Below are 17,377 nucleotides of genomic sequence, written 5' to 3' on the forward strand. Positions count from 1 at the left end.
CGGCTAATGACGTGAAAATCGGCGTTCTTAGCCGGCGCATGCGCAATAGTTACTGTGATGCCGTACAAGGAATGGGCATCGCAGTGCGCATGCGCTGGCCAAAGGAATGAGTGCGCCGGCACGGGATATCGGCAGCATAACAAGTTAGTACAAAGGCGGTAAGAGGGAAAGGATGGGCGGGCAGAGGGTAGGAAGGGGCGGGGGGACGCAATGAGAAGGCTGAGCAAGCAGGGCACCTAAGAGAGTAACGCCGCCCTGGGCACTTGCGAGCCCTCATTTGCATATCTTAGAAAGATCGTTTTTGAGGGTTCTATAAGTCCTGGATTGATGCCAGAGGTAACGTTTTCATTAACTGTAAGCATGCTAGGGAGCTGTGGGAAGGGTTAAAAAAGTGAAATGCTGGTGACAGACTCCCTTTAAGCTGTTTTTCGGGACATATTGTAATTAATGTTAATGACAAATTTGGGTTGCTATATTTTGTGTTTTTGTTAAAAAAAAATCAGAAATATTTTGAAAAAATGTAGTCATACCACACAAAAAAGATAATTTTTAACCTTTTACATGTGTCTCTTTTTTTTTTGGGGGGGGGGAGTTTGAGGGTGATAAGTTTAGCAGCAATGTTATACATTTTCAAGTCTTATTTTTTTAGGGACCAATTCTGTTCTGAAGTGACTTTGAGAGGCCTATATATTAGGACCCCCCCATGAATCACCCATTTAAGAAAAAGCCCCCCCCCCCTAAAAGTATTCAAAAATGGCATTTAGGAAGTTTTTTTTTAACCCTTTAGGTGTTTCATAGGAATTAATGCAAAATGAAGGTGAAATTTTAAAATTTTGTTTTTATATTTTTCATTCATTTTTTGGAACACAACAGGTGATAAAAAGAGACTCATACTCCAAATGGATTACTCAGATTCTGCAGTTTTGTGGCCCTAGAGTGCTACATGACTCAAATGCCAGCTTCACAATTGGAGGAATACCTTGTAGATTTTGTATCTTCATATTTTAGGAAGTTTTTTGGCCTTAAGGTGCTGAAACATAAAAAAACACCCCCAAAGGGTTCCATTTTGACCCCACAGGTGTTTCAGAGTATGTATAACAATTGGGGCATGAAAATAAAAAATTGCATGTTAACAATAATATGTAGTTTTAGCTCAAAGTTTTCATTTTTACAGGGGTTAACAGGAGAAAAAGCACCCTAAAAATCGTTACACCATTTCTCCTGAGTACGACAATACCCCATATATGGTCATAAACTACTGTTTGGGCACACAGCAGGCTCAGAAGCAGGGGCGGGCTGGGATGGGGGGCATGGAGTCAATTGCCCCCCAGGCCGCCCTAAAGTATTTTAAAAACGGCCGCTGGGCCGTCTTTACCAAATAATTTTAAATATTTTTTTAATTCCTCAGGGCCGCACCGCCGATCAACATAGGCGGCGCAGCCTGGTTCTAGTTGCCGGCGGCGGGGGGTTAATAGGAGATGTGCGCTTCCATCGTGGAAGCGCTCATCTCCATATTTATCTGTATCGCCGTCCTCAGGATAGCGATACAGATGCCTGTGCTGCGGCAGGGGAGGGAGAGGCGTCTCCCTTCCCTGTTCTTCTGATAGGCTGCAGGCACTAATGCCTGCAGCCTATCAGAGGCCGGCTCAGGCGGTGCAATGACATCATTATCATCGCGCCGCCTGAGCTGGACAGCACACAGCAGGGACACAGGCCGGAAGAGGCCTACATCGCATCACTGCTGATGGAGGTAAGTATTAGTGTTTTTGTTAGTTTTTTTTCTTTGTGGAGGGAACTGGCACTATGGGGGCATCTGGCATTTCTTACAGCCCCCTTTTTTTGGGGGTGGCACTCTGGGGGCATTTATTTCTTGCCCATTTTTTGGGGGGGACACTATGGGGGCATTTATTACTGGCACATTATGGGGGGACACCATGGGGGAGAAGAGCACTATGGGGGCATCTGTTTTTTTTATTTTTGGGCACATTATGGGGGGCACTATAGGCGAAAGCGGCACTATGGGGCATCTGTTGGCACTATGGGGAAGTGGGGGCTCTAAAGGGGCCTTTTTTATTGCCACATTATGAGGGGGCACTGTGGCACTAAGGGAGCATTTTTTACTGGCACATTATGGGGGCACTATAGGGGAGAGCAGCACTATCGGGCATTATTTTGGGGCACTATGGGGGAGTTGACCACTATTTGGGCATCTGGTGGCACTAAGAAGGGGCATTTTTTACTGGCACATTATGGGGGAGAGGAGCACTATAGGAGCATCTGCTGGGGGCACTAAGAAGGGGCAATTTTTTTACTGGCATATTATGGGGGACACTATGGGGAAGGGGGAGAGGAGCACTATGAGGGCATTTACTGGATCTGAAGTACGGGCTTTTCCCACAGTCAAGATTCTCAAGGGCAGGAGAAAAGAGAATCTTGACTGTGGGAAAAGCCCGTACTTCGGATCCAGTGATCGACAATATTGAAGGAACTTTCTCTGCATACCTTTTCATCACCATCTTTTCTATGGATGGCTAGGAGCTGCGTGGTCTCTTCTATGAAATTTAGTGTGAATGCGACCCTACCTCACCATAGACCCGCTGCGCTCCAAACAAGATTGTGGTTTGAGACTCTTTACTTTTGATTTTTGAATCAATTTATTTGGGGGTATTTCATGTACTGTCATATTATAGGGAGAATTATTACTACTAGGAAGTATTATGCGGAGCTTTACTACTACTAGGGGGCTATGAGGAACATTATTACTAGTATGGGTACTATAGGGGCATTATTACTACCAAGTGTGCTTTGGCAGAGAATTATTTCTATTGGTGGGATTTTGGGGAACACTGTTACTTTGGGGGGCACCCTGGCATAGTATCAGCTTAGCACAATTATTCTCGGGGGATATTATCTTTATACTATTAGTGTCTGGGCGCAGTTATTTTTTAGAACACTGTGTGCCAATAATTGTCTAAGGGGGCACTATCTGTGTGGTAGTAGTATTTCCAGGGGAATTCAAAATAGAAAATAGAGTCTCTGTATAGGATACTTGTCCCCTCAGGCGCTGCAAATCCTAGACAATGTGGGTAAAAGAGTCCGCCAAATATAAAAATAGAAAAAGGATTGCGCTGCAGGAGAAGAATCTTCTCTGTATATTTCAGTAATCTTTCATTTATGTTCGGAAAGAATCTTCAACTAATAGGACCACATGCACACATAAATTCTCAACAATGGCGTGGAAACCTGAAATGAGGTGAAAAAACGCACTATGGTGTAGTAAGCTCCAAACACCTAACGTGTCTTGTGAATAAGGTATACTCACAAAACTCCACTTGTAAAACGCGTGGATAAGGTCTTGTCGATGTCTTCTATCAGAACTCTGTGATAGAGAAACCGCACTATGGTGTAGTATGTTAGAAACACCTATCTAGCGCCTTGTGGATAATATCTATTTCTATTTTTATTAGTATTTCCAGGGGGACTGTTTCTGCAGTATAGTTTTGGGGGTGGCAGGAAAGGGTGTTCAGAAGATTATGGAAATGTGGGAAACTAATGTCTGTTTGTCAACCTCTGCAGAGACGGGAGATGGCTGAAAAATCATCATGGCAGTCTGGTCTGAATGGAGAAGATATAGACAATTCTACAACAAAGGTGACATCACTGGATGTAAGAGGTATGTGGCGCTACGTAGGAGAGGAGATGCTCCGGCTCCTCCCCCTGCCATTTGCAGAAGGAGGAATCAGAGCTGGGTGAGGACAGCCAAAGTGGGCAGCAGATGGTGGGGGGGAAACACAGGCCTTGAGCAGGATCTGGGGAGGAAGGAGAGCAGAGGAGCTTCCTGGCTGTAGCCTGCTGTTTATTGTATAATGTGAAGCAGGCAATGCAGCCAGGACAGGCCCCCCCTCTCCGTATGATGTGTAGAGACAGGCCTCAACAATAGAATTTCAGCTGTACAGTGTTTGTTGGGAGTGGCCTATTATATGTAGGAGGGGATTTTAATAATGGGTGGGGCTAAAAATGGGCCACTTCACTGGATTTGCCCCTCATGACTAAGGATGCCAGCCCTCCCCTGCTCAGAAGGGAATGAGTTTGGTTGCTATGTCCAACTAGCAGCACCCTTGAGGTGCCAGTACAGTGTAAATACCAAGATATAGCCCTGTTTTTTAAACTACACCACAAAGGAATTTATCTAGGGGTGTAGAGATGGTTTTGACTCCATAGGTGTTTTTATAGAATTTATTAAAGGGGTTATCCAAACCTGAAAAACCCACCCACAATGCCTGGGCCCCTCATACAGAGAATACTTACCTGGTTCCTGACGCCTGTGTCATTCTGGATACCTCCCTTACCACTGCTACATCTCCCCAGCATACAGTTCACAACATCCGTTACAGCCTGCTATTGCCCGCACCCCCATAGTCGACGGATGTTGTGATCTGCACCCGGGGAGATGCAGCAATGGCCATGGAGGGATCTGGAACGACACAGGCATTGAGGACCGGGTAAGTATTCTCTGTATAAGGGGCCCAGGCACTGTGTGTGGGTTTTCCAGGTTTGGATAACCCCTTTCACATTGGACCGTTAAAATGAAAAATTTTATATTTTCCAATAGTTCATTGTTTTATCCCCAGATTTTTCATTTTTGCAACTGTTAAAAGGACAATAACATCACAAAATATGTCACACAGTTTCAGATATACCCTATATGTAGTCATAAACTGCTGTTTGCAGAGATAGAAGTGCTCAGAAGGAAAGGAGCAGCATCTGGATTTTATAATATGAAATTTGCTGAAATGGTTTTTAAGAGCCGTTACTTTAATTTTGTGTTGACTGAGCGGTGTTTGGGGGTAATTTTGTTAAGTGGCAAGCTGTGGTTTTTATTGGTACAATTTTTGGGTACACTTGTCTTTTTATTTAATTTTTGGGAGGTGGGTAAAAATTGCAATTGTCAGTGTTTTTTATTTTTTATGGGGTTCCCCACACAGTATATATGATAACTGCATTCTGCAGGTTCATACAGTAATGGCGATACTTAATTTATATTTTTTTCACGTTTTGCATAAAAAATAACGTTTTCAATTAAAATCAGTTGTATTTTTGCATTAGCATATACTAACATCCATAAAAAAAAAAAAATTCTGTCAGTGTACTTGAATGAGGGCTTATTTTTGAGGGATGGGCTGTAGTTTTTATTGGTACCATATTTGGTGTACATATGACATTTTTTGGGAGGGGAAGTGGGCAAAATTGAAATTCTGTCCGAGCTTTTTATTTTTAATGGGGTTTCCATGTGGTATACAGTAAAAGATATGATAACTTTGTTCTGCAGGTAGATACGATTACTTTTGCATCATAAAATCACTTTTTATTATATTTTTTTTAATTCTTTGCATCACCACATCTAAGACTTATAACTGTTTTATTTTTCATTAATGTAGATGCATGAGGGATCATTTTTTTGTAGGATGCACTATAGTTTTTATATTTTGGGGTACACATGACTTTTTGATCACTTTTTATAAAACAAAATTGGGCGTTCAGGTGACCAAAACAGCAATTCCATCCTTTTTTATGTTTTTTTTTAAAATGCATTCACCACGTGGAATAAGTAACATGATCCATTTATATATCAGGTCCTTATGGACACAGCAATACCAATAATAATTTTTTAACCAATTAAAACTGTGGAGTGGAAATGGAAAAAAGGGTGATTTTTTTATTTATTTGAAGTCTGTATTTTTTATTTATTAATTTTATTTACTTTTTTCTCTTTTTTAAAATCTCACATGGGGACTTAAACATACAAAAATTCGATCGCTGGTATAATACACTGCAATAGTCATCTAATGCAGCGTATTGTTTTGTTAGTTTTACACTGACATCTGACCTCATCAGACCCTACATCTGGCAGGGCTTGGTAGGCTTCCATACATAGATACCATGGCAAACATTGGGTCCCTTTGATTGAATTGCAGGGGCCTGATGGGGAAAGAGGGAGATTGCTTCCTCTGTAAACCCATTAGATGCAGCAGTCGCTAGGGACATTGGAATCTTAGGGGATAAAGGACAGTATCAGCGCTAGCTGTATGTTACAGCTTGCACCCAATAGTAATGGCGAGGCTCTGTTCCTGAGTTGCTGCCATCTCCATGCAGTAAATGTACGTGGTGCTTTAAAATGTTCAGCTTGCCATGCAGTACATTTATGGCATGGAGTGGCAAGGGGTTAAATATGTCTTATTTGCAGTCTATAGTTCTTTCACAAACATACTCCATCTGTCCCCTACATGTTGCTGAGCTTGTGAATGTGTTAATAAGAAGTAAGGAACAGATGGAGGGGAGTATGGCTGCAGGGTCAGACTACACAGGGTTTGTTTGTTGTCTGTTACCATGGAAATGCATAGGTCTTTTTAGGAGTTCTAGACCCGAAGTGGTAGGAAATGTTTAATCATTATGATTTGGAAAGTTGCTTTGTTTCTAATTTAAGATCTTAGACACACCAGAAAATGTTCATGAAGGTGGGCATACTGTATACTTTAAATTAGTGAATATAAAACAAATTGAATGTTCATCTTTAATTTAGTCTTGTTTAACACATTATGGAAATTCACTGCAAGACACAGTGTCTGTTATAAGAATAGGTAAATTCTGATATGCTGTGAAAATAGTAATAAAACTGCTATTGCTATTATTTTTTCAAGAGTTCTTGGGTGAGAATCAGGCCTAGTGTAAAATGTGTGTTATCTTAAATGACTAATCATAATAAAAGATATGTTTACAGGATTTGTATTTCTAAAATATCTACACCACTTCGATATTACTATTACTATAAAACTATCTTTTTATTTCCTGCTTTTTATATTTAAGGGCTGGAAGGTTTCTTTTAAAGTTTACTAGCTTTGGCCTTGAATATATTTGAGTATGGCAGAAATATTTCTACAGAAAACAATTTTCTATAGCTTCACCATACTGAACTGTCACATATTTTATTTGAAAGAAGAACAGGTCTGCATGGTTTGTAAATTCCTGGGGAAAAAACGTAAAGTGATTTAGGAACATTTAACGGGTAAGTTCTAAAATTCAAGGTCAGAAGACTTATTTCACATAATACAGTGATGATTTTTCCGTTTCTAAAACCTTGTATATTTATGCACGTAAGTATACAAGGGGAACCAATGTTAATGGGGACATTAAGCTTGTTTATAACTCAGCTGTCATTGCTGAATCTCACATGACTCTTTTTCCACTCTTATGCTAATGTAGATAGGCATAGTATGGCTTTGTACAAACTTTGAGTTGTACAATATATAATATAGCACCTTTTGCACTCTATAGATCCTACTCTAGATTTATATGCCCAATGATGGAGGAAAGCATTGCTCAGAACTTCATAAAATAGTATTGAAAAGAGGCATCAGATGGTAGCTCACAGAGTCTGCACCATTCTCTATGCACATGGGGCCTTATGGTGCCTTAGACAGCAGTGTTTTTCTCTATGAGATGGAAGACAATTGCTACTCATAATGATGGGAAGGTTTAAATAAAATAATGAGAGGAGTTCTTATTTGCAAATGGACCAATATCAGCAATGAGACTTTACATAAGCTGTTTAACTTCTGCTTATTAATGTATATCTTTATGAATTTATAAAGTCATTGTCAGGAGCCCCCCTGAAGTCGAATCAATGAAGTTCCTGGTTCAGCATCCAAATCCCAGAGCTAGGCAGGGGATTTAAGGCTGCTACTCAGTGCTTAATTTTACCTATGATTTCATATATAGTATCCTATCTCTGTTTGTACTTCTTGTTTTGTGCATGAATTCTAGAACCTCCCGTTAACCCTCTGTTTACTGGCATTGGCTTGTTTCTGGCTTAACTCCTCAACTGCTGAATTGACTTCTACAAATTATCTTGGTATTCTGAACGTTGCTGGATTCTGGATTAACTCCTCGTCTGCTGTTTTGTCTATATCAGTCTCTCCTGGTTTCTGACCCTGATTGTCGCCTACTCTTTGCAGCCCTGTTTCTAGTAGGTCTGCTTCTAGCAAGATTGCACCACTTTTCTGCTACCTTACTCCACAGATGTAATCTGGTCCCCTAGCAGCTGTCCATCCAGCCATGCAGCAGGCCTTGGTGAAAAACCTAGGGGTAGCCTTAGCTTCCTTACAACCGATGTGGTTAAGACCATTCCACACAATGACCATGGTATTTCTTTATCGTCATGTTGGGATCCTTTATCATAATAAGCATAATAAAACATAACCAATTTTACAAATTATAGGGTTTTTTTCCATTTTAAATAAAATTTAGGAAAACAAAAAAGAACATGTTTATTTTACTTAATTTCAGCACAGTTAAATAAAATGCATATCTATATGTGTATACATGAAGAATGTTTAAGTAAATTGATAGTATTCTTCAACAAATACTACCCAGAAACATATGACAGAAATAATTACAAAGAACTAGAATAGTCATTAACAGAGCAGACATACAGCATTTTACAGTGTACATTTTGAATCGTTAAGTACAACTTTAATTTACAAAGAAAGTTTAAACCTTCATGTTTAGCAGAGTCTCAACCTTTATAGGAACCTTCCCTTAATACTATGAGGAATAAAATAAAATTGTTGCACTCTCTTAACTCTGAAAAACACAACCATAAAAAAATATCCAATCACCTTTAGTAAAACTGCTTTTGTGAAGCACATGTTTTCCATATAATTGCAACAATTTTTGAAGATCATTCATAGTCTGACTTTAAGTCTACCTTAAAACAAAAATATATTCAGCCTTTAAAAGTGCATCTGTAGCATGAAGATCTGAGTCATATAGAGAAGATTTGTGGTGATGAAATTCAGGAGCCCAGAGTTAGTTCCTGGTTGATATATTCGACATTGAGATTTTGACTTCACTTTTTTCAAACAGGGAACCTTCTTTTTATTTGGGACTGTGGAAGGTTCGACAGAATCAAAGGCATTGTTTTGATTCACCTTGGTTAGGGAATTATCTAATTTGCTTGAGAAAGTGGCAATGGGGGAGTAATTGATTGGCTTATATGTTCTGTTTTTTCTGTGGTCGGTGTTAGCAATAATTTTTGTTTTTGAAATATTTTCCTTATCCTTGACTGGGATGTTTGGCAAGATTCTACTGCTATGAGAAGATGGCCCAGATTTAGTGTTTGTGCCAGTTACTAGTGACTTATCGATGGCAGGCTGGCAGCAACTATCTGAGATCTCTTCAAAATTTAGAGACATCTTGGCACTGAATGGATCTGTTCTGATTAAATGGAAAGAAATATTGGCACATCCATCAAGATCATTGATTCCTAGTTTTTTTAGGTCTTTCCCAACTAAGTCTGGTGGCAGGTAGCATTCTAACTCTGACGATGAGCCTTTAAATGATTTCAACCAACTCCAGAGGGACTTGGCCCTGCAATCACAAATCCACTGGTTTGCATTTAATCGTAGGTACTGTAGAGATACAAGAGGTGATAATACTTCTGCTTTAAGCACTGTCAAGGCGTTACTAAATAAATACAGGGTTGTAACTTTCTTTAGATCATGAAAAGTTCTGTGATGGATGGTATCCAACCTGTTTTGATGCACCAGTAGTCTATCTAAGTTAATTAAGCCATTAAATACATTTTCAGATAAGCTATTCAATTTATTTCCATGAAGAAACAAGTAAGTGAGGTTCCCCAGGTCTACAAAGGTATCGTCATGCAAGAAGTGTAGGTTGTTGTCATGAAGGTAAAGGTACTGCAAAGAGTAAAGGCCTTGAAAGATTCCAGGGGGCAAATCTTGCAGACCACAACGATTAAGATGTAAAGTATGTAGATGAACAAGACCACGGAATGTAAGTGCTGTAATAGTTTTGAGGTTATAATTGTCACTCATGTCTAGTTCTTCCAATTTGGTTAATCCATAGAAGGCTCCAGACTCAATATGACTTATGTTGTTTGAATGAATCCATAATATAGTGAGGTTCTGGCAGGGGGTGAAGCTAGTGGCCCTTAGTAAAGTTATTTTGTTGTTATGCAGAAAGATGCGCTGAGTCTGTACAGGAATGTAGGGTGGGATTGCAGTCAGTCTTTGCTGCTGACAGCTAAATGTGATTTTCGGTTCATTATAGCATAGACAAACTTCTGGACAACATTGCACTTTCAGTTTGTAGATGATGCAGCAGGTAAATAGGAACAGCAGCTTAGCGCCTGCAGAAGAAAGAAAAACAAGAATCAATATATTCAACTGCTTACAACTGAAATCATTTAAATTCCCATAAATAATATAGCTAGCACTACACACTGTAATCATAACATGTAAAACAGCTAACTTTACAGGGGTGCACCACCAATGAGGCCAGGTGAGGCGATCACCTCAGGCAGCACCAGGTAGGGGCAAGAGGGGGGCTGACGTTTTAGTTTTTGCCTCAGGCAGCAGAAAGGCTAGGTGCACCCCTGTAACCTTATATGCTATAACTTCCATTATTATCAAAGTTGATGATCTTTATATGCACTTATTATGATGTTTTTTCTTCAGACATATTTAATTTATCCTGTTAACATATGTAATTATATATATGGATACTATAAGAGATTAGCATTTTTATCCAAGAACTGTAGGGTAGACTAAGAGGTCATCATTTGTGTTTAATTAATAATTCTTTCCATTATCAATTTAGGAAGGGGTTCTTCACTGTAAAAGTAGTACAACTTTCTAATGCTTTACTCCAAGAGACAGATACATCAGAACATCAAAATTTAGAAAAGGATTAGACAAATATCTTACATCTAAAAGTGCTGAGGGTTATACATAATGTATTGCATGGCGTTAACTATTTAGAGACTGCCCTTGTGGGGTCAAAAGCAACATTTGATGTTACCTTGCTTCAAAATATATAATATATATATATATATATATATATATATATATATATATATATATATATAATCAACTCCAGTTCACATAACCACTTCAGAAGCCATTTCATAACATGGAAATACATTTTTAATGCAAGCTAATGTACATATCTGACGCCAAGTCAGCTTTCTGCTAAAGTGACCAGAATATTAAGCAGCTCACTCTCTAGCAAATATATATAAACTCTGTGTTCATCTTAATATATAGGAGAATATATTCTATGAAGTATAATGAAACAGCAGAAATGGAACAAAAATCAACGTGCAACATGGATAAAAAAATATAAATAGTTAAATATAGGTTAAAGGTGCAAAATGAAACCCTATTACAAGATATGTCTTGGTTAGTGGTGACCAAACAGTTCAGCAAGAACAATATAATGTACAGCAGATTATAATGTGCTGTGATTTATCTGTCTGATAACGTAAAGGCAGCTTTGTGAAAGGCAGTATATTGTATCTTCATGATAAAGTACTGGTAAGTACTGCAGCAGACTGCGGCTTCATTGCTTCTGTCTGCAGTGGTAACAACATTCAGGGATATCCTGGTATATTGTATTCTGAGTAAAAGTGAAATCTGCCGCAACTTTATTTTCCCAATTATATCTTTACTATCCCCAGAGTGCAAGCTCACATCCTGTGTTACAATCTTTGTACTGACCTACATTTTCCATGGGTTCCTTTTCTTTCTCTTGCAGGTCTAAACCTCCTGAAACTAACAAGGAATTATCTTTGCAGGTTCGACAGGGTCTCTCCACATTAAGAGGCAATCGATCACTGCAGCAAAAGTAATACATCTTTTTTTTTCCTTAGAACATGTTTATTTTCACTCATCTCTCTAAGGTACCAATCAAAAAAATATGCGCTGCATAAAAGCAGACCGTATTACGGTTCAGGCCTGTGCAACACTAGTGGAGGGAAATGTTAGTCATAAATTGTTAGTTGTATTTTTTGTTATACATATATATCTGTAATATATTATTGATAACTCAAATGCATAAAGATAATGGCGCAGACTTACCAAGCCTGTAGATGGTGTAAGCTTAGCCAGGCTGTCTAGACCTGCACCAGATTTATCACAGGGGCTCCGGCTGGAGGATACATTTGGTGCAGGAAGAGACACTTTTCTCTGACTCTGTACCAACTATTGGTTGTTTTACTTCGAGCAGATTTTTACTCCAGAACTGGGGCAAAATTTTGGCTCAATATGGTGCATCCACTGTCTGTGTTAAGCCTCATCGCTTTTTCAAGAATGAAAAATTGCGCCAATTTGTGCCATTTTTCACCACAAACAGTGTGGTTGCTTATACAGAGCTAATACCTGCTGAAAAATGATAAATTCTGTCTGCCTGTAGCTGCCACTAGAGGTAGCTAACATGATAACCACATACTTTTTGTACACTGAACGCTGAATAAAATACCAGTACTATATACAGTTGGTTCAATAGTGTTTCCTAGTCTGAACTTGATAACGTAACTTTATATTTATGCAGGGTTTTTGAGATAAAAAAATACTGTTTCTGCCAGATATTAAGACATTACTCAGTACATAATTTTGGTTCTTTTTATATAAAAAAATACGTTTTTTTTATGAATCAGAAGTCTTTATCGCATGTTGCATAAAACAATAATTTATAGCAGTAAAAAAGTATGACCAGTTGTTCAATTAATATTAAAAAAATCTTGGACCAGTCCTATAGGAAAGGGCTAGAGCTCTGTTGATGAGTATTTATTGAGCCATATACAATGAAATATTGCATAGTGTTCCTAAAGTAACAGAATCATTACTTCTACCATTCTGTGCAGACACTGATACAACATAGATTAGCAGATGACCTTCTGTAAATTGAAACCTGTATACACAGATGGCCATCAAATGCCACCTCGACAAATAGTCAGAAGCTTGGCAAGTGAGAGGCAATTAATTATCTAATCATAGATTTGAACAATCTGCAAACCATTAATTGACCATTCATGATATTAACTGTTTCAAGAATTAGTATATACTGCGCCCAACTCTATGTATTTTTGTATATAATGTTTTTCTTGTTAACAGCTCTACATTATACACAGACCTGTATATGCTGAACCAAAGGCACAATACAGATTGCCATATTCAGTGACCTGTATTCTGTTGTGTTGGAGGGAAATGTAGAGAATATGCTTCTTGCCTACTTCGCTATTCGATTGATCTGGTCCATACACTGATCTATTCTCATATTGGGAAATTGCTATAAGCCTGGAATAACATACAGCATTATGACATTTTTGGGGACTCTTTCTTGCACCTTTGTCCAAACACTCTGCCTAAGTTCTACAGTAAAATATTAGAATGCCTACAAACATAGGAAGAAATTCATTATCCCCTATGCTGTTTTTGACTAAGAAAAATCGCACCTCTGTCACATTCAGGGGTTAAGAGGAACAACTGAATGTATGACAAGTGTTCACAGACAAGATTTCAGGACACAGAATGGGCAAAAATTAACGCTTTATTCAAAAAAGCGTACAAGACACAAAAATAATCAGAATCAAACTGCACATAAGGGTAAGGAACAGTGCAGACCTAGTCTCACCCAACCACTCTTTCTACCTGTTTGGATGATCTATCCTAAATGACAGCCCCCAACTGGTCGTCAGTCCCTATGCAGGAACCAAGTCAAACACACAGCCAGAACCCGGGCATACATAACAGACATGAATCAAGGTCACAAGAAAACCAGATCAAAGGTAGAATCAGGAATAATGGAATCAAGTTCAAAGCATGACCCGTAACCCTAGTGGCTCAGAATACACCCAGGAAGCATGGCGTTCACGGATAGAAAATAACCAAAGACATATCAGACATCGATGTGCAATTAGGCTTCAGTGAAAGGCGAAGTCACAATCACTCTGGTCAGGATAGTAAGCACTCTGCACACAGCTTTCCTGGACACAGAATACAAACTGAAAACCCGAGCATACAGCTGAAAAGGGTCGAAAGAGCAGAGTGATTAAGACACCTGACCCCCTGATGTTCAGACACACAGACCAAGAAGACATTAACCCTTTCATTAACAAACACAAGGAGCATATCACTTACAGGGACCAATTAACACACATCCACAGAAGTCTCCAGCCAGCACGCACAACACTAGCAGCCAGCCTCCGCGGCAAAGTGGTGTCACAGTGAACAGCACTGTGACAATATCAACTCAGATTTGAGACTTTTCATTGCCATTGTGACTTTTCAAGTTGCAATTGGCATTTTCCACCACCCTCACCAATTTAATGAAACGGGGGTGTGGCGAGGGTAGAGTGTGGGCGAAGCCATCGACCCCCGCTCATTTATCACTATTTATGCCAGAAACTGACGTAAATAATGACAGAAATTTACGGCAGCTCCTAGATTTCATTCCAGCACACGGACTGTAGGAGTCATGTAATGTATGACGACTGCCCCATCAAGACTGCTGTAGCATTTTCGTTTATGGTATTTCTGTAGAGTTTTTGGGGTCAGTGACATTTATAGTATATAGAAAGACTGCATGCTCCAGGTAGAATTTTTTTTGCAGTTTTTCTTCATAGGCTTCTCTATAGTCCTTGAAAACCCCTAGCAAAAAGATGCATAGACAAAATGACTCTAAGTAAAATACCTTATCAAAACTACATGTAAGAAACACTTAAAACACATTGCTTTTTTGTTTGCATAAAAAACAGGCAATAAAACACTAATGCTGTATATTCTCTAATATACTGTACAAGGAAGGTAACATACTTTATATAACTAAAACTGATTATATAAAACCTGGTTCTGCTGTTTCATCCTAGAATCTGACCTATAGAGAAGCCGCATGGCTGACTTCTACAGACTGCACAGCAACCGGTTATTGTAACCAGACAATGTCAGCATGCACAGCTTGATATGAGATTGTGACATTTATTCCTACTTCATTTTCTCCCTGTCTTGGCAATTATTTTCTCAGTTTTAATAACATCATTACTATGTACAGTATGCCTCCCTTTCTGTTTATGCCCTGTAAATAAAAAAAAGAACATGAACACCTCAATTTTTCTCATCTTCATGCATTTATTTAATTTTAATGTATTCTTCTGATACAAACTTTGCCCAAAATCATACATATACATGTTTAGCTCACTGAGGCAATCTTTCATCAGTGTCTTCAAGCTCAGTACATGCTGGAAAATGTTAATGGGGTATTCCCATCACATACAAATGGGGGATATCGCTAAGATATGCCCCCATTGTCTGATAGGTACAAGGAGAACGGAGCGGGGAGAGCTGTGGCTGGAAGACCCCGGGTTTCCTGGGCTCCGTCCACCAGCAAGCGCTGCTCTTTGCTGCTCCCATACAAGTGAATGGGAGCGCACTGCGCATGTGCGGCCCCTGCTCCCATTCATTTCTATGAGGCAGACAGAAATAGCCGAGCCAGCGCTCGGATATTTTCGGCAGCCCCATTGAAATGAATGGAGGGCGGCTGCGCATGTTGTAGATGGGGGTCCTAGAGGTGGGACCCGCACCTATCAGACAATGGGGGCATATCCTAGCGATATGCCCCCATTGTATGTGATGGCAAAATCCCTTTAAGGGTTCTCATTTTTTCCTCCCAGACTCCCCGAAATTTTGAGCAAAGATTGCCTCAGTGTGGCTTCTGTACTCTGACATTTATATATTTTGTGGCCGCGGCCACGGTCAGTAAGGTGACAGGAGGGGGCTAGACAGTGGCTGGGGTGTGCCTGGAGCCACGGGACGTGGGCCTGCCTAAAAGAGGGCCAACCCTAGAGAGAGTAGAAAAAAGGGGGGGGAACGGGTGGGTGAAGTGCTGGTCGGCGGGCGCGGTGATGGTGAGCTGTACGAGGGGGCTTAAGTAAGGGGACCTGGCCCCTCCCACAATAACAGGCTGCATGCAGCCTTAACTATTTGTGGCCGCGGCCACGGTCAGTAAGGTGACAGGAGGGGGCTAGACAGTGGCTGGGGTGTGCCTGGAGCCACGGGACGTGGGCCTGCCTAAAAGAGGGCCAAAAAGACACCAGGTAGGAGAAGTGCTGCTGTTTAATGCATGTGGAACAGGGTTACAAAACCAAGGAACGGAATACCTGCCGGGTTTCAGTCAGCGGATCCGGGATGTACCGGGAAAAACAAGCAGATCTCCACCTACCCATGTGACGGATGACGTGCGGAGGCGTCCCGTGCTTGGAAGCCGCTGAAGCCGCTCCGATGCGGAATGAATGTCCTGATATGGTTTTGGGGTCCACCCCCAACCCTGCGACCAGGGATCTGATGTGGGAGACAAACTGTGACGTGGATAGGGGTTTCCCTTGGAATGGCAGCAACGGAGACTCTGGATCTGGAGATGGTGTGGAACCCAGGAGATGTTGAAGTACCACCACCGGACACCAGGCGTTCCCGGACTTGAAGAACCGGATCAGTATGGGAGGACCGGTTTGGGACGTCTTGGTGGAAGGCAGGCTTAATACCAGATGATCCTGGCTCCAGGATAGCTGCTTCTTTTTCAGGAAGATCGTCTTCAGGGAAGCAACTGAAAATTCTCCTGGACGAAGGAAGCCGTAGAAGCTTAGGTACATGGCGGCTTTGATGACCAGACTAGTGAAATGGCCAAAGGGATTGCCATCTAGGGATGCAGACAGCTGCCTAAACAGCTCACCGGAGACCGGCCGACGGGACGGGTTGGAGTCTTTACTGTTTTTCTCAATGCCCCTGAGCGTGGCCTTGACGGCTTGGGATGTGAACGCCGCGCGTACTTCAGGGTTCTGAAGGGCTAAGAAATGCTGTGCCCCGGCCAGGTACAAACGGATGGTGCTGGGTGCCAGCTTGAGGTTGACATGGCAATGGGCCATGAAAGCCATGATGTACGCAATGAAGGACATATCCAGTTGGGGATGGTCCCTGGAAAACTTCTGGAAGTGGTTCCAACCTGTGCCGTAGTTGCGAGCCGTGTTGACCGAAAGGGATCGGTGCCTGAGGTCCTCGGCGGTTGCCAGCAGCGACCTCAGTCCAACATCAGGTCGCTGAAGCCGGGAATCCGGGCCCCGGTCCGGTCTGCTTCTGGACATACCTGAAAGAAGGTGTGAAAATTGAACCTCGATAAGGCATCGGCCGCCGTGTTGCTGGCACCTGGGATATGGGAACATGAAAAATGAAAGTTATGGGTCATGGCTAGCCAGACCAGTTTGCGCAACAAGGACATGACCCTGGCCGACTTAGCTCGGCCTTTGGAGATGATGTCCACCAGGTCCTGACTGTCAGATATAAACATGACGCTGGAATTCGCCCAGAGATGACCCCAGACGGATGCGGCCGCCACGATGGGGTAACATTCCAGGAACGGTGATGAGCTGAGGGACTGAGGGTCGGAACTGACCTGAGGAGGCCATGGGCCAGCCAGCCACTGGGACCCGAAGATGGCCGCGAAACCCCGGGATGCTGCGGCATCAGCAAAC

The 17,377-nt window shown here is 41.2% G+C and overlaps 1 protein-coding gene across 3 annotated transcripts in view; it reads right to left on the reverse strand.

Moving 5' to 3' along the window:
* Positions 1-8,522: 8,522 nt before the first annotated feature.
* RTN4R (reticulon 4 receptor) overlaps positions 8,523-17,377 on the reverse strand; it is a 282,951-nt gene continuing 274,096 nt past the window's right edge. For all 3 annotated transcript variants that reach the window (XM_040416529.1, XM_040416532.1, XM_040416530.1), the window contains one exon: positions 8,523-10,207. In XM_040416529.1, coding sequence (XP_040272463.1) covers positions 8,790-10,207 — 1,418 coding nt within the window. In that variant the 3' untranslated portion in view covers positions 8,523-8,789. The remainder of the gene's footprint in view (positions 10,208-17,377) is intronic.

Source organism: Bufo bufo, chromosome 2, assembly GCF_905171765.1.
Source record: "Bufo bufo chromosome 2, aBufBuf1.1, whole genome shotgun sequence".
In the NCBI taxonomy this organism is placed as follows: Eukaryota; Metazoa; Chordata; class Amphibia; order Anura; family Bufonidae; genus Bufo; species Bufo bufo.